The 18657-nt window shown below is 41.7% G+C and overlaps 1 protein-coding gene across 10 annotated transcripts in view; it reads right to left on the bottom strand.

Annotated features, from left to right (window-relative positions):
* Positions 1–18657, bottom strand: part of LOC144605008 (triple functional domain protein) — a 329272-nt gene that overhangs the window by 170681 nt on the left and 139934 nt on the right. For all 10 annotated transcript variants that reach the window (XR_013548803.1, XR_013548805.1, XM_078420037.1 and 7 more), the window contains 2 exons: positions 17873–17995; positions 5950–6141 (listed from right to left, as the gene is read on the bottom strand). Coding sequence is in view for 8 of the 10 variants with exons in the window: in XM_078420037.1 (XP_078276163.1) it covers positions 5950–6141; positions 17873–17995 (315 nt within the window). In the remaining 2 variants the exon portion in view is untranslated. The remainder of the gene's footprint in view (positions 1–5949; positions 6142–17872; positions 17996–18657) is intronic.

An 18657-nucleotide genomic window follows, 5' to 3' on the forward strand; every position in this document is an offset into this window, starting at 1 on the left:
ACCCCTCTGCAAGATCATTCCAGCAGGACTCATTTTCTCCCATACGCTAAAAGCTTTTTCTTCCATATCTGCTTCTTTTTCAATGCCACAATTGAAAATGTCTCCACTGTCTCCATTGCCTCTAAAGGCCATACATTCCAGACCCTAACAACTCATTTTGTACAATGGGTTTTCCTCACAATACTTTTGGCTAATGATCATTTTATATTCCTTAAATTCCCTGAACAGAAACAGTAGCTCTCCATCTACCCCAGTCTATTTACTTCATGATTTTAAATACTCCATGTTTTCAGGTCTCCTCACAATCTCCTTAGTTCCAAGGAAAACAACCATAGCTTCTCCAATTTACCCACTTCTACAGTCAATCATCTCAACATCATTTAGGTACAACTCTTCGGCAGCCTCTCTAAAGCCTTCATCTATCCTCGAGTGCAATGCCAAACACAGCAGTACCTCTTCACCTACCTGCAGTATGTCTTTCGTCATGCATTTATCTGTTCTACTCTGCTATTTCCATACTCACTTGCATAGCTACAGGAAGTAATTGGGATATATCCATCTTAGAGGTCTCTCCTTAACTTCTTACAATCTGCTCACAGGATCTCACCATTTTTCTACCAATATCATTGGTACTGAATGGACCAGGATCTTCAGCTGATCATCCTCATCCTCCAGAATTTTGCCCTATCACTCTTTAATAATCTAGGCAAAATTCCATCCTGAAATCAGTTTTGCATTCACAAAAAGACTTACTACTCCCCTAATGAGGGAATCGAAATAACTATTACACTCTTGGCATATCTCTTTCAATGTAGAATTGGAGCAATCCACAGCGCTATGGTCTTGGTTCTGACCGCAATTCCCAGGGTACTACAGTCTTTCTTATTACTGACTATCCCAATGCTGACTACCAATGATCCAATTTGGCATCACGCCTAAAATTAGAAATTGTACATTTGATTCTCAAGTCTAAAATATTAATGATAATTGCAAGCAACAGTGCTCTCCAAGGAAATGAAGATCACTTCTCAACTCCTTCCATTGTCAAGGGTCACTCCTTACTCTCTGGTCTGAAGTAAACTTAGAACAGAATTCTCATGTGCACTCCGACAACAGCAGAACAAAACCACGTTCAAACAGTTTGTCAAGACTAATGACAGAAGTGCATTGTTATCTCTAAGAGTGAGCGTCCAGGTCAACTAGAGGAAACAAAAATGCTGGAAATATTTCACAAACATTTGGACTTTATGCAGGGGGAATGGATGTTTATCAATCCAACAAATGAAGTTAAATCAAATAGCAACCCCCTCCCACCAACCATGTGATGCTGACAGATTTATGAAGCTTAATGCAGCTTTCCGTATTCATATGACAGTATCAATGTAACTTTTGCAGCAGCTGCCAAATTAGGCAGTTTAACTGTTTAATTTAGATATTATCTTATCGTGATTCAGTTAATTGTTACTGTAAGTAACATGAGTTTTAACAATTGTAAGAAATCAACAAACTGGACTATCAAGTCAAATAAAGCAAATTCTTATAATTAGCAGCACCAGCAATGATGGGGTACGGACGTTCAATCCTTTTAAAGCAGAATAAAAACCAAAGGAAGAGGGCTGTTTCTTTACCAAGATCATGTCACTAATTTACAGATCCCCATGGTGCTGCTCACAATATGTCGAGTCACTCACTTTTCAAAAGAAAGAACAATGTAGTATTTTATTGTTATATTTAGCAATACTATGTTCACAAAATAATCAGGTCACAAAATACATTACTGCAATCAGGTCTATTCTGCTAATTATTTTTCATTCCCTGTAGAGTACTGGGAGGCTGCAGTAATCTGTCAATGGCAATGCCTTTCAAATCTATCTATATATATCTATGTACTAAAATTCTCGTTCGTTTGTTTGTTTGTTCCTGAACTACAGTCAAAACGGTACACTTTTAAAACTTTTATAAATCCCTTTTCCACATGCCCTGCCTGTCAGCCGCGCCTACCTCCGTTTTCGACATCACAATGGGAGACGGTCCGAACTTGCACAGTTGGGAACTCGGAGGTGGGCGGGACCTGCCCGAATGACGGGAGTGGCGGCCAATCTCCCCTTTACTCTCCCCCCTCGCCCGCACCCGGCCACGGGCAAGTTTTAAGGGGGTTCAGGGGGGATGGAATGGGTAAGTGCATGGGGGGGAGGAGGGGGGATAAGGGGGGTTGAGGGGGAATGGGGTAAGTGGATGAGGGGGTGGGGGGGAGGGGATAAGGGAGGTTGAGGGGGGATGGAGTAGGTGAATGGGCTGGGGGGAGGGGGGGATATGGGGGATTGAGGGGGGATGGAGTGGGTGAGGGGGTGAGTGGGGGGAAGGGGAGCAGGGGGGTTCAGGGAGGATGGAGTGGGTGTGGGGGGGACGGGAGGAAAGGGGAATAAGGGGGTTTGAGGGGGGATGATGGGTGAGTGGGACGGAAGGGGGGAGTGTGCTAGACCAATACATGAGAGGCTTGGGGGGTTGAGGTGGATGGAGTGGGTGAGGGGGGAAAGAGTGGAGGGGGGTTAATAATAATAATAATAATGCATTACATTTATATAGCGCTTTTCAAACACTCAAAGACGCTTTACAGGGATTTCTAGAACATAGAGAAGTGAATAAATAGATAAATAATGAATAATAAATAATAAATAATAAATATTTAATTTTAATTATATAATTATAATTATAATAATTATTATAATAATTATATTATATTATAATAATTATTATTTAATGAGGGGGGATGCAGTGGGTGAGTGGGGAGGAGAGTGTCGTCAGTTGGGGGAGGTTTGTCAGGCCGGCAGGAGAGGTTTGGACGGAGGGTTGATAGACCGGCAGGAGAGATTTGGACCCAACGAGTCTACGCCCGTCTAGTATATACTAAACCAAGTGGACCCGTTGGGCCCAAACCTCTCCTGCATTGGTGCAGCACCCTGTCCTCCCCCCCTCCCCCCCCTTCCCTCTCCCTTCTCCCCCACTCCTCCTTCCCCCCTCCCTCCTCCCCTCCCCTTGGGGGAGGGTGCTAGACCAATGCAGGAGAGGTTTGGACCCAACGGCTCCACGGGTCGTCTCGAAAGACATAAAACCAAGGACTTGCTTGGCCTTCAAAAGATCCCCACATTCCATTTCATAGAAAAGCAAGGGAGTTATCTCTGGCATCCTGGTCTATATTTATTTCCCTAACAATATCACAAAAAGAAACAAAATCTTCTCAAGGTCAAAAAAGAAACACTGGAAAATAACAGAAAATACAAGAATCATAGAAACATAGAAAATAGGTGCAGGAGTAGGACATTCGGCCCTTCGAGCCTGCACCGCCATTCAATATGATCATGGCTGATCATCCAGCTCAGTAACCTGTATCTGCCTTCTCTCCATACCCCCTGATCCCTTTAGCAAAAAGGGCCACATCTAACTCCCTCTTAAATATAGCCAATGAACTGGCCTCAACTACCTTCTGTGGCAGAGAATTCCACAGACTCACCACTCTCTGTGTGAAGAAATGTTTTCTCATCTCGGTTCTAAAAGACTTCCCCCTTATCCTTAAGCTGTGACCCCTGGTTCTGGACTCCCCCAACATCGGGAACAATCTTCCCGCATCTAGCCTCTCCAACCCTTTAAGAATTTTATATGTTTCTATAAGATCCCCCCTCAGTCTTCTAAATTCCAGCGAGTACAAGCCTAGTCTATCCAATCTTTCTTCATATGAGTCCCGCCATCCCAGGGATCAATCTAGTGAACCTTCTCTGTACTCCCTCGAAGGCAAGAACGTCTTTCCTCAGATTAGGAGACCAAAACTGCACACAATACTCCAGTAAACTGCACACAAGTCTCACCAAGGCCCTGTACAACTGCAGTAGAACCTCCCTGCTCCTAAACTCAAATCCTCTTGCTATGAATGCCAACATACCATTCGCTTTCTTCACTGCCTGCTGCACCTGCACGCTTGCTTTCAATGACTGGTGCACCATGACACCCAGGTCACGTTGCATCTCCCCTTCTCCTAATCGTTCACCATTCAGGTAATACTCTGCTTTCCTGTTCTTGCCGCCAAAGTGGATAACCTCACATTTATCCACATTATATTGCATCTGCCATGCATTTCCCCACTCGCCTAATCTATCCAAGTCACTCTGCAGCCTCCTAGCATCCTCCTCGCAGCTAACACTGCCACCCAGCTTCGTGTCATCCGCAAACTTAGAGATGTTGCATTCAATTCCCTCGTCCAAATCATTAATATACACTGTAAATAACTGGGGTCCCAGCACTGAGCCTTGCGGTACCCCACTAGTCACTGCCTGCCATTCCGAAAAGGACCCGTTTATTCCTACTCTTTGCTTCCTGTCCGCCAACCAATTTTCTATCCACCTCAACACTGAACCCTCAATACCGTGTGCTTTAAGTTTGTACACCAATCTCCTATGTGGGACCTTGTCGAAGGCCTTCTGAAAGTCCAGATATAACACATCGACTGGTTCTCCCTTATCCACTCTACTAGTTACATCCTCGAAAAATTCTATAAGATTCGTCAGACATGATTTGCCTTTTGTAAATCCATGCTGACTTTGTGCTGAATCAAATCTTTTGAATCTCTCACAGCTCTTCATCATATTTCAAACTGATTTCGGCATTTTATGAAAAAAAATTAATCAGCATTTTATAAAATGGAGTTTGTGCCTCCTGCTGTATCATTTTTTAAAGGACCATTTTTGAGATATATTAGTTAAACTGGATGCGATCTTTGCAAGGAAGTTATTCTCTATTATCACCAATGAAGTAGACTGCAAGGAGAAATTATTTGAGACAGTTTTAAGAACAGAACAATTTGCAAGGAATTACATTTGACCTGATAACTATCAGGTATAGAAATAGGTCAGGAGAATCTCAACATGCCAGGTGCACGATGACGCCACAAACAAAACTATCGATAGAGAACAAGTATAAAAATGAAATATCTGAAGTACTGGCAACAGATTTTCCATATCAAAAGCAATCACATAGACAATAGACAATGGACAATAGGTGCAGGAGTAGGCCATTCGACCCTTCGAGCCAGCACCACCATTCAATGTGATCATGGCTGATCATTCTCAATCAGTACCCCGTTTCTGCCTTTTCCCCTTACCCCCTGACTCCGCTATCCTTAAGAGCTCTATCTAGCTCTCTCTTGAATGCATTCAGAGATTGGCCTCTACTGCCTTCTGAGGCAGAGAATTCCACAGATTCACAACTCTCTGACTGAAAAAGTTTTGTCTCATCTCCGTTCTAAATGGCCTACCAATTCTTAAACTGTGGCCCCTGGTTCTGGACTCCCCCAACATTGGGAACATGTTTCCTGCCTCTAACATGTCCAATCCCTTAATAATCTTATATGTTTCGATAAGATCCCCTCTCATCCTTCTAAATTCCAGTGTATACAAGCCTAGTCGCTCCAGTCTTTCAACATATGACAGTCCCGCCATTCCGAGAATTAACCTAGTAAACCTACGCTGCACACCCGCAATAGCAAGAATATCCCTCAAATTTGGAGACCAAAACTGCACACAGTACTCCAGGTGCGGTCTCACTAGGGCCCTGTACAACTGCAGAAGGACCTCTTTGCACCTATACTCAACTCCTCTTGTTACGAAGGCCAACATTCCATTGGCTTTCTTCACTGCCTGCTGTACCTGCATGCTTCCTTTCAGTGACTGATGTACTAGGACTCCCAGATCTCGTTGTACGTCCCCTTTTCCTAACATAAGCAATGACAATGAACATTTACTGAAAATCCAAAAAAAATGCAGATTCTAGAAATGTATAACTAAAACAGAAACTGCAGTAAATACTCAGCAGGTTAGGCAGCATCTGTGGAAAGAGAAACTGACTCTAGTCCAGTCAGTACTTACTGCCTGACCTGCTGAGTAATGAACAATTACTGACCTGTTCAGCTTTCTGATGGAAAACAGCAGACATGTCAAGCAAGGTACTTCGCTCATCTAGTGCAGCTGCAAATGCCTTCCACTCCAGATCCAGCTGATTGGCAATCTGCTTGATTTGCTGAGATGCATAATGGTTAGATTCCAATAAACGATTGGCCACTGACATGATGCGGTTGATATTTACATATACATTCTGTGGAAAAACAAATAGAAAAAACAACTGTTGGTCTTGCCAAATAACATATTGGTTTTCTCAGCATCTGCCACAAGCCCAGTTTGGCAACAACATCCTTTACAACTCAGACTGCATGATTGGTCACAATGTATGAAGCCACTTTTGATGATGAACACTGAAGAATTTCACCTGTTAAAATTCTGTGCCCTTGTTCTAACCATCTCTCCCTCACCTTGTCTGCTGCTGAAAACTAACTTGTTTTTCTCTCTTTCCAAGTTCTGACAAAAGGTTCTGCACATATAGCATTAACTGTTTTTCCATCCAGATACTGCCCAACCTTCTGAGTTCTTGCAGTGTTTTTTGTTTCAACTAAGTCATGGGTTTGAGAGATGTAGCCAACAATGTCTGGATGGGTGGCTTAATGAAATATTTTTGGGGCACACATTGCTTCCATGGGTGTGAGCGATGGCTACTTTGTCCTGCATGTGTTGAGCAACTTGCTTCAGGCTAGTGAAAAGAATTCAGTCTTACGCCCAATGTCTGCCTTGTAGATGACGACAGGATTTTGGTGAATAGTCACCTTTTACCTGCTTTTGTAACCACGGCATCTATGAAGTAGCTCCAGTCAATATTAGAGTCAATGATGACCCCCCCCCCACCCCCCAGATCTTGATGGTTGGGGATTATTATATCACTCAATAACTAGGTGCCGTAACTTCTTTTGAGATGGATCTTAGCTGCCATATATTTAGCAAATTGTAATTGACCACTTCCAGCACATGCCCAAATGTAGACTATGTCATGCGGACTACATGCATGGATTGCTCAGAAGTTACAAATGTAATTAACCATGAAAAAAAATCCCCGATTTCAACTTTAGGTATCCATGCAGAGAAGATGAAGCATCTAAAGATAGTTCAGCACTGGACAACCTATAATAATAATAATAATAATAATGCATTTTATTTATATAGCGCTTTTCATATACTCAAAGATGCTTTACAGAGATTTAGAGAACATAGGGAAATGAATAAATAGATAAATAAGTAAATAAGTAAACAAACAGAGAAAGGAGACAGAAGGTGAGGTGACCTTCAGTGGTTGAAGGCAGTACTGAACAGGTGAGACTTCAGCGATGTTTTGAATGTGGTGAGTGTGGAGGAGTCTCTAACGGTTTGGGGTAGTGAGTTCCATAGGGTGGGAGCAGCGTGGGGTCCATAGCCTGGGGTTCAGTCTGAAGAAGGGTCTCAACCCGAAACGTCACCCATTCCTTCTCCCCAGAGATGCTGCTTGGCCTGCTGAGTTACTCCAACATTTTGTGTCTACCTTTGGGGTTGAGACAATGATCTCCAACAACCACAAAGTGATGGAAGGTGTCATTGGCATTGTTAGAAAAACCCTTCGGCTGTGTACAACTCGAATCAGTGGAAAGTTTTTCCCTTGCTTTCCATAAACTTCAATCTCATCAAGGTACTTTGATGGCATACTTGATTAAATGTTACATTAAAGTTAAGAGCTGACACTCTCAGATTGTTTTCAATAACTAAGTTATTTTGTCCATATACAAACAAAACTTGTAATCAAGTACTCGTATGAGGAGCAGGGTAGTACTGGCAAAGCTCAAAATGAGCATCAGTGAGCAAGCAAATGCCACTTGCTGTAACAATGACAATAACATATTCCATCACTTTGCTGATTATTGCTTGGCTTATAGGGTATTAATTAGATTGATCATATTTGTCCATCATTATTTTGAACATGATTGGTGTGAGCTAATTTTCCACATTGTCCAGTAGATGCCAGTATAGTAGCTACACTGGAACTGCTGTTTGGTTAGATACACAGCTAAATCAGGAGCATACGTCTCCAACACCACACAAAAACCAAAAATAAGAACATTCTGGTAGAGAGTCAATAGATCAAGCTGAATTTGTGAAGAGTGAAATAGCGTTCATGCTTTGTGAATAACCTTTCAAAAGAACAAAAAGTTAGAAAACCTGTTATGTGTTGTAGCTAAGGGACATGGTGAAGCTCCAGAGAACAAAGAGAAAATCTGTGAAATGCTAGAGACAAAGACAAAAGTGATAACACACAGATTTGGTGTCAACTGATGGAGAGATGAAGGCATGTTAATTTGATTGAATGTGGTACATGTAGAGGAAAAATAGAGGGAAAAAGGGAGGGAAAAATAGCTGGAACTGTGAGGACAGAACTTGACACTTGCTGAAGACTTGAAATAATAGTGAATGCTGGAAAACACAACAACAAAGGCAGCAGCTGCGGTGAGAAAAAATTTGAGTTAAATTTCCAGATTGATGACCTTGTGATAGTTTTCACACAAAATAGAAAGGCTGGTTGATTGTTGAATTCAGTGTTAAGTTCAGAGGGCATTGCAGTGGCTGGACTAAGGTTGCGATGTTGTACCTCCAGCTTGTTTTGTGCTTTGTTATAACAGTGCAGAAGGCCAAAGAAAGCAGGGTTAGGGTGGCAATAGAATGTAACTTGACAGGCAATTGGAAGCTCAAGGTCACCTGTACAGACTGAATGAAAGTTGATTGTGGCAGAAATTATGACGACCTTCTGGACGTAGAAACTAGTGGGGTGGAAGGTGAAGAGGAACCTATCCTTGCTCTGGCAAGGGAAAGAGAAAGGATGAGAGCAGAAATGCAGGAAATAAAAGAGGCACAATTGAGAGCACAGTCAATGGAAGTAGATGGAAAGCCAGAGTTAAGGAAAGGAGAAGACATCTAGAAGTAATGATGTGGACGGACTCATTATCAGAATGGACACAATGATGCAGGAAAAACTGGGGAGAATGGAATTGAGGTCTTTCTGAAACCAGGGTGTAAATATGGGGATCTGTGAGTTTGAAGATTATATTTGGTCAATATTCTATCTCCAGAGATAGAGACAGAATAATTCAGAAAAAAGTATGAGAGCATGATAGAAATTGGCAGCCAAGATAATAACATCTTTAATTTCTAAATGCATGCAGGAAGTAGCTTCAACATAGCTATCAATGCCATAGAAAAAAAGGAGTGGGAGTCGGCCTAAAAGAAGGACTATTCCATGTATCTGACAAAAGTCAATGTCAGTCAGGTGGCTGAAGTGGATTAGGAAATGTAGAGATAATGAATGAATGTTAGTTGGAGCGAGTTAGGATATTGACAGAAGAATTATGGTCGCACTCAAGTTCTACAAGACTCAAATTACAAGATGAAAATCTGAGCTAAAGAACAGAGGAAAAGTAAAGTCCAAGTCAAAAAGACAAACATTAGAATTTCTGCAGGAGAAGCACTAAAAGGTGTTTGAATCAGAAGTAGGCTTTCATAAAGACTGCTCCGTAAGGAGAAGCTCTTATTTTGGGATGAAAACATTAAGGTTTCAAATGAGCAGATTCAGCTTGAGACCAGCGATAGAATCATTGCAACCAATTTTGGTTCTTATACTAGCAGAGTGACAAATCAGAAAAAGTTAGTAACTGCACAGAGGTGGTGATGAGATAGTACTCAGTGTTGTCAGTGTACAAGCTTTCAGATGACAACCATTGGAGGATAATGTAATGCGTACGGTAATGTAATGTAAGGTACTGGTGCAGGAGTGAGGAGGAAGATCATATGGCCATCTGTGATGAAGGCTGCAAGGCTGGGAAGAATGAGAATTATATCTTGTCATAACCACAATACCAACACACACAAAAAAAATTCAATGCTACTCTTAAGTTAGTCAGCAAACTCACTAAAATGTTCTCTTCCATTTGAAAGGAAGTGCATGAGCAGCACCTGACAACACAAGAATGACTTACTTTCTATTGAAACAGAACTCCCATTGTCTAATATTTATAAACCCAGAGTAGAACAGATGGCTAAATGATTGGCAAAAAATATGGATTTCTGGAAGGGTCACTGGAAGAGGAAAGCTGCAAAAGTAGTTCTGGTAGAGGTCAAGTAAACTGTTGAATTTATGAACAGCTTGGTTCAGCCAAAGAAGTGACTTGAGTTGACACTGCAATTAATTCTAATCTCTCGAAATGACTCTCATCATAAACTATTAAATGCTAATATGTTATTAGACAACCCCACATTACTGATCCAACACATGCTACCTGGCAACATATTCTGTCGAAGGGTCTTCTACATGAAATGCTGGCTCAGTCTTTCTTTCCTCATATGCTGCCTGACCCATTCAATAAATGTTTCCAGCAATTGTTTGTTTTTAAATCAGCAATATGTTATATCCCTACTGCTCCCATTTCCTCAACACACCAGCTTTTCTTCCATTCATAAAGCAAAGATTTCTGGTCTGTAGCTTCACAAAGGCCAAAAGCTGACAATAACTCTATGAAGTCTTGTAAAGTTTAGCATAGCTTTCCTTTGCTTCATATGCTAAAACAATTCCACTACTCTTAAATTTTAACTTCTGTTAGCAATTCACTGTGTACTCCAATAGTGACTACCAGAACAAGCAGCTTGAGAGCGCCGTTCAGTCTTCAAACCTGCTAATTCATGCAACAAGATCATGACTGAATTTTTATGCAACTTTCCTCCTCTTGATTCCTTTAATAGTCAGAAATCAGTTGATCAATCAATTTTATCCGAATGCTGCCTGGATGAGAGGGTTTCAGCTAAAGGGAGAGGTTGGTTAGACTTGGAGTGTTTGACGAGAGACTTGATAGAAGTATATAACATTACGACAGGCATTGATAGGGTAGACAGTCAGAACGTAATTCCCAGATTGGAAATGTCCAACACTAGTGGTATTGCTCGAGGTGATTGGGAAAGTTTAATAGAGATGTACAGGGAAATTTATTTTACACAGAGAGTGGTGGGGGCCTGGAATGCATTGCCAGTGGTGGTTGTGGAGGCAGGTATGATGGTGGCATTTAAGAGACTTTTAGATAGGAACATGGAAGTGCAGAGAATAGAATTATATGGATCATTTACAGGCGGAAGAGATCCGTTTAACTAAGCATCATGTTCGGTACAAACATTGTGGACTGAAGGGCCCATTTCTGAGTGGTACTGTTCTATGTTCTATATCAGTTTGTAACACAAATGATGATCGAATCTCCACAATTCTCTGGAATAAAGGTTTTCAAAGAATCACCAGACACTATGTGAGGAAATTTCGGTTCTAAATGTCTAATCCTTCTCTTATGACTGTAACCACTATTACCATTATTGGATGTCAGAGCCACATCGCCTGGTCCAAGTCTTAAATGTGGGTCCCTTGAAGACAGAAACAGGTGACTTGATTTATGGGGACAGGAAATGGCAGACGAGTTGAACAGTTACTTTGGATCTGTCTTCACTAAGGAAGGTACAAAAAATCTCCCAGATGTACCAGTGGCCAGAGGACCTAGGGTGACGAGGAACTGATGGAAATTCATATTAGGCAGGAAATGGTGTTGGGTAGACTGATGAGACTGAAGGCTGATAAATCCCCAGGGCCTGATGATTTGCATCCCTGGGTACTTAAGGAACTCTCTAGAAATCGTGGACGCATTAGTGATTATTTTCCAATGTTCTATAGATTCAGGATCAGTTCCTGTGGATTGGAGGGTAGCTAATGTTACCCCATTTTTTAAGAAAGGAGGGAGAGAGAAAACATGGAATTATAGACCAGTTTGCCTGACATCGGTGGTTGGGAATATGCTGGAGTCAATTATAAAAGATGAAATAGCAGCACATTTGGATACCAGTAACAGGATCTGTCCGAGTCAGCATGGATTTATGAAGGAGAAATCATGTTTGACTAATCGTCTGGAATTCTTTGATGATGTAACTAGGAAAATGGACAAGGGAGAGCCAGTGGATGTAGTGTACCTGGACTTTCAGAAAGCCTTTGATAAGATACCACATAGGAGATTAGTGGGCAAAATTAGAGCACATGGTATTGGGTGGAGGTAGGGTGCCAACATGGATAGAAAATTGGTTGGCAGACAGGAAAAAAAGAGTAGGGATTAACAGGTCCCTTTCAGAATGGCAGGCAGTGACTAGTGGGGTACCTCAAGGCTCAGTGCCGGGACCACAGCTATTTACAATATATATTAATGACTTAGATGAAGGGATTAAAAGTAACCTTCGCAAATTTGCAGATGACACAAAGCTGGGTGGCAGTATGAACTGTGAGGAGGATGCTATGAGGATGCAGGGTGACTTGGACAGATTAGGTGAGTGGGCAGATGCAGTTTAATGTGGATAAATGTGAGGTTATTCACTTTGGTGGCAAAAACAGGAAGGCAGATTATTATCTGAATGGTGTCAAGTTAGGAAAAGGGGAAGTACAACGAGATCTGGGTGTCCTTGTTCATCAGTCACTGAAAGTAAGCATGCAGGTACAGCAGGCAGTGAAGAAAGCTAATGGCATGTTGGCCTTCATAACAAGAGGAGTAGAGTATAGGAGCAAAGAAGTCCTTCTGCAGTTGTACAGGGCCCTAGTGAGACCACACCTGCAATATTGTGTGCAGTTTTGGTCTCCAAATTTGAGGAAGGACATTATTGCTATTGAGGGAGTGCAGCGTAGGTTCACGAGGTTAATTCCCGGGATGGCAGGACTGTCATATGTTGCATGAATGGAGCGACTGGGCTTGTATACACTGGAATTTAGAAGGATGAGAGGGAATCTTATTGAAACATATACGATTATTAAGGGATTGGACACGCTAGAGGCAAGAAACATGTTCCCGATGTTGAGGGAGTCCAGAACTAGGGGCCACAGTTTAAGAATAAGGGGTAGGCCATTTAGAACAGAGATGAGGAAAAACTTTTTCACCCAGAGAGTTGTGAATCTGTGAAATTCTCTGCCTCAGAAGGCAGTGGAGGCCAATTCTCTGGATGCTTTCAATAGAGCTCAAAGATAGCGGAGTCAAGGAATATGGGGAGAAGGCAGGAGCGGGGTACTGATTGTAGATGATCAGCCATGATTACAGTGAATGGTGGTGCTGGCGCTAAGGGCCGAATGGCCTACTCCTGCACCTATTGTCTACTGTCAATCTGTCTATTATCCAAGTCAGATGCATCTCCCTGGCCCTACACTCACCCCTGGAACATCTGTGTTTAAGGTTGAAAATTTGATCAGAAAGAAAAAGGAAGTATATGTAAGATTCAGAAGGATGAAATCAGACAGGGCCTTTGAAGAATATGAAGGGCAATAGGATCGCCACAAGAGGCCATGAAATATCGTTGGCAATTTGGATTAATGAGAATCTTGGAGTAAGAGGATTTAGGAGTGGTATTAATGAGTACTTTCAGCGCCAGGATTCATCAAGGGCAAGGACAAGGAGGATCGTGAGATCAGTGTGGGGTATACTAATGAGCAAGAGCTTTTTACAGATCAAGGAATGGGTAATAGGGGTCTTGAAGAACATTAATATGGATAAGCTCCCAGGACCTGACAAAATCTATCCCAGGTTATCGAGAGAGGTAAGAGAGGAGATTGCTGGGGCCTTGACAAAGATCTTTGTATCTTCTCTAACCATGACTGGAGAGTAGCCAATGTTGGTTCTTTGTTCAAGAACGGAAATAGGTGTAATGCGGGAAATTACAGGCCAGTGAGCCTCACAACAGGGGTAGGGAAGCCACTAGAATTTAGAAGGATGAGGGAAACATATAAAATTCTTAGGGGATTGGACACGCTAGAGGCAGGAAACTCGTTCCCGTTGTTGGGGGAGTGCAGAACCAGGGGCCACAGTTTAAGAATAAGGGGGAGGCCATTTAGAACGATGAGGAAAAGGTTTTTCACCCAGAGAGTTGTGAATCTGTGGAATTCTCTGCCTCAGAAGGCAGTGGAGGCCGATTCTCTGGATGCTTTCAAGAGAGAGTTGGATAGAGCTCTTAAAGATAGCGGAGTCAAGGGATGTGGGGAGAAGACAGGAACGGGGTACTGATTGTGGATGATCAGCCATGATCACATTGAATGGCGGTGCTGGCTCGAAGGGCCGAATGGTCGACTCCTGCACCTATTTTCTATGTTTCCATGAGATGATTCTTTTGGATAGAATTTATTCGCATGTGGATGAAAATGGCCTAATTGGGGCTCTTGTCCGTGACAGGTCATGTCTTGCTGAGTTTTCTGAGGAGGTAACAAAAGTAGGGCAGTGAAAATAAAGGGAAATAATAGTTTATGGCAGAACCCTTAACAGCACTGATGTAAAAGTAGATAGTGGTACAGAATGCAGATGGTATACTTGCCTTTGTCAGTTAGGACATTGAATATAAAAATCAGCAAGACATCTTGCAGTCTTATAAAATTTTGGTTAGGCCACATTTGGATTATTATGTGCAACTACAGTCACACCATTATAGGATGAGTGTGGCTTTGGAGAGATCGCATAAGAGATTTGCCAGGTTGCTGCCTAGATTAGAGGCTATTAGCTACGTGCAAAGATTGGTCAAACTTGGATTGTCCTCTTTGGAGTGTCGGATTCTGTGTGGTGAACTGATAGAAGAAGTTTATAAAATTAGATTTATTAGAATTAATAGGCAGCCAGTCGGAACCTGTTCTCTGGGGTTTAAATGTCAAAGGCTAGAGCACAAAGCATTAAGATGAGAGGGGCAAAACTTAAAGATGATGTGCACGCAAGTTCTTTTACATGGAAAATGGTGTGTGCCAGGGATGCTACCAGGGATGGTGATGGAAGCAGAAATGGCATTCAAAGGCTTTTGGACAGGCACATAAATATGCAGGAAATGGAGGAATATGGATCATGTGCAAGCAGAAAGGATTAGTTTAATTTGACATCATGTTGGGGCCTGTACGTGTTTTTAATGTTTTAAGTAAGGACACTTACATCAGACTACTATTTATTATCTATCATCTTGATTTCAACATCATAATTCCAACCAGATTTATCTCCAAACACTTAGATTTTGGAGTCAGCATCTTCCCCCTGTAACTGGAACCTCGACATCCTGACCCACAGACCGCAATCAATAAGGATAGGTGATAAAACATCCTCTACAATAACTCAACATCGGTGACTCACAAGATGCCTACTCAGCCCCTTACTATACTCCCTATACACGCGTGACTGAGCGGCTAAATTCAACTCTAATTCCATTTTCAGATGACACCACTGTTGAGGGGCAGATCTCAAACAACGAGATGGAGTTCAGGAAGAAGTTAGAGAACTTAGTAGCATGGTGTCAAAACAACAACCTCTCCCTCAACATCAACAAAATGAAGGAGCTTGTCATTTACTTCAGGAAGTACACATCCCTGTGTGGAGCAGCAGTGCAAATGATCTGGAGCTTCAACTTCCTCAGTGTAAATATCACCAAGGATTTGTATTGGTCCACTCACAAAAACACTATGGCTAAGCAAACACACTACTTCCTCAGAAAGCTGAGGAAATTCGGCATGTCTCCAATGAATTGTGCCAATTTCCTCAGAGCCACCACAGAAAGCTTCTAATGCGAATGCATCACAGCTTGGTATAGCAACTGTTCTGCCCAAGACCACAAGCACTGTAGGAAGTTGTGAACACAGCCCAGTCCATCATGCAAACCAGCCACCTGATCGTCAACTCCATCTACACTTCACACTACCTCAGAAAAACAGCCAACATAATCAAGATCTACTCACATCTCAATCATTCGCTTTTCTCCCATGTCCTGGTGGGCAGAAGCTTCAAAAGCTTGAAAGCAAATACCATTATATCCAAAAAAAGCTTTTTGAAGCATCTTTGCACACTCACCACTTCCCATATTCCCTTAGTTTCATGTCACCTGCAAACTAGAAGGATGAGAGGGGATCTTATTGAAACATATAAGATTATTAAGGGATTGGACATGCTAGAGGCAGGAAACATGGTCCTGATTTATTCACAAAATGCTGGAGTAACTCAGCAGGTCAGGCAGCATCTCGGGAGAGAAGGAATGGGTGACGTTTCGGGTCGAGACCCTTCTTCAGACTCAATCTTCAGATTCAGTCTGAAGAAGGGTCTCGACCCGAAACGTCACCCATTCCTTCTCTCCCACTCTGCAGTTATTTTCTTAAACATGGTCCTGATGTTGGGGGAGTCCCGAACCAGGGGCCACAGTTTAAGAATAAGGGGTAGGCCATTTAGAACGGAGATGAGGAAAAACTTTTTCACTCAGAGAGTTGTGAAGCTGTGGAACTCTCTGCCTCAGAAGGCAGTGGAGGCCAATTCTCAGGATGCTTTCAAGAGAGTTAGATAGAGCTCTTAATGATAGCGGAGTCAAGGGCTATGGGGAGATGGCAGGAACATGGGTACTGATTGTGGATGATCAGCCATGATCGCGGTGAACGGCGGTGCTGGCATGAAGGGCTGAATGGCCTACTCCTGCACCTATTGTCTATTGTCTATAGCTTGCAAATATTATATTTATTTTCTTTAAATTAATATAGAAAGTGAAAATATGTCTGAAGAAGTGTCTCGACCCGAAACATCACCCATTCCTTCTCTCCAAAGATGCTGCCTGTCCCACTGAGTTACTCCAGTTTTTTGTGTCTATCTTTGTGAAAAGATGTATCCAAAGGAAGGTTCCCTGCTATGCCCACTACTCACAGCCTGCCAACCCGAGAGGTTTCCATTTATTTTGTGCAGCACTCACAGATGATTTCAAGAAAAGGTGCCAACAAAAACTACTCTAAACCACCTACCTCAGTATTCATGAGCTTTGAACTTGCCCAATCTACTGAGGATCTCTGCTGAAGCTAATCAATTTTTTAAAATTATCATTGACAGCAAAGCAGGAAGCAAAAAGCACAGATTATATATTTTTATCATTAGAACACATGAAGATAACATATCTTTTAGAAATCATTTTTATTCTTTTGAGATTATGGAAATTTAAAATGTTATCTTGATGACTATCTCCATAATCGCAAAACTGCATTTTACAAGGCTACACGGCATACAAACAGAATAACGTGGAATGCCATACATGAGCTTTTATTCAACAATATCTATTTCAAGAATAGTGTGACCAAAGTCATAGTTCAAGTGAAATCAATAACTATATATGGAGTGATTCAACAAGGACTAAAACCTCATGCCCTTCAGAGCAGCAGGGAACCACTGGCAGCAACACCCAGGTTGTTTTTACACATGGATGGCATTAAGTGGTAATACCTTTGTCATCATTACAATTGTAACTTCCAGGTCATTAATTAATCAACACATATAGTTTGTGGAACACAAAAAAAAGAAAATCAAGGTCAAATATACTGGGCTCAATTCATCAAAACTGATTAATGAATCAACTGGGCAGGCATTTTTGCTATTACACAAGATTCTGCACTAGATTCTCCATGAATTTCTACCGCATGCAGTGCAAACTGCAGCCAATGTATTATGAAATTTGCATATTAAGTCTCAACGCTGGTGCATATCTCTATTATGATGTGGTAGAGGTCATGTCGTGGCAAATGGGATCTCAGGGAGGAATGAAAGTTAAGAAAAGAATAAAGAGGTTTAGCGAAATCCCAAAAGGCTAATGATATTTAGGCACATTAAAGATGGAAAATGTTCTTTAAGCTTTCAAGGAATCAAAGGATGTGTCACTAAAATGGGCCAGTAGAGGATCAGCCATGATTATATTTAATGGTGACACATGACGAGCTTTGGCGAGCAATTGTATATTTCATTTTGATGTAAAAATCTATTTTGAGAGAATCCAAGCAATAACAGACCATGTCTTGATCAATAGTGAACCCATCGAATAATTATTTAGTGTTGCTGAATAATGACCTTGTTCCCCTGTAATAAGGTAATTGCGCTTACCATGCAGTTCATTGCAAAGTGATTGTGTTGTGTCTGAAGTTCCACTGCATGTTGATGAGTAGCTCCAATCTCTGTGTAGCTATTCAAGAAGAGGCCTTTGTTGTGAGAAATCCAATCAAACATCTGCAATAAAAAGTGATTTATTAAACACTTTGAATCTCAATCAGCTTTATGAAACAATTCAATGTGATTGAATTAATTATTTAGTTTTATTACACACCTGTGACCAAAAATAAAAAAAGGCAAAACATGCAGTACAGTGGTTGAAGTTAACGCACACACCTCCTATCAGCTTTATTTGGTCCTCTAAAAATAGAAGTATGAAATGTTTCTGTTTCTAGCGAAACATGTAATTCCACCATGAACATTCATTATGGAATTCAGCTGCAGTCAAAGGACCATTTGAACATACACCAGCATCGCGCAAACAATTTTTCCAAAAATGCATACCTCTTTATTAAATACATAGACAGAATTGAGTTGAGTATCGGAGTAAAGAGGTCCTTCTGCTGTTGTACAGGGCTCTGGTGAGACCACATCTGGTGTATTGTGCGCAGTTTTGGTCTCCTAATTTGAGGAAGGATATCCTTGCTATTGAGGCAGTGCAGCGTAGGTTCACGAGATTAATCCCCGGGATGACGGGACTGTCATATGAGGAAAGATTGGAAAGACTGGGCTTGTATTCACTGGAATTTAGAAGATGAGAGGGGATCTTATAGAAAACTGTGAAATTATAAAATGACTGGACAAGCTAGGTGCAGGAAAACTGTTCCCAATGTTGGGGG

The sequence above is a fragment of the Rhinoraja longicauda genome, chromosome 2, assembly GCF_053455715.1.
Source record: "Rhinoraja longicauda isolate Sanriku21f chromosome 2, sRhiLon1.1, whole genome shotgun sequence".
NCBI lineage: Eukaryota > Metazoa > Chordata > Chondrichthyes > Rajiformes > Arhynchobatidae > Rhinoraja > Rhinoraja longicauda.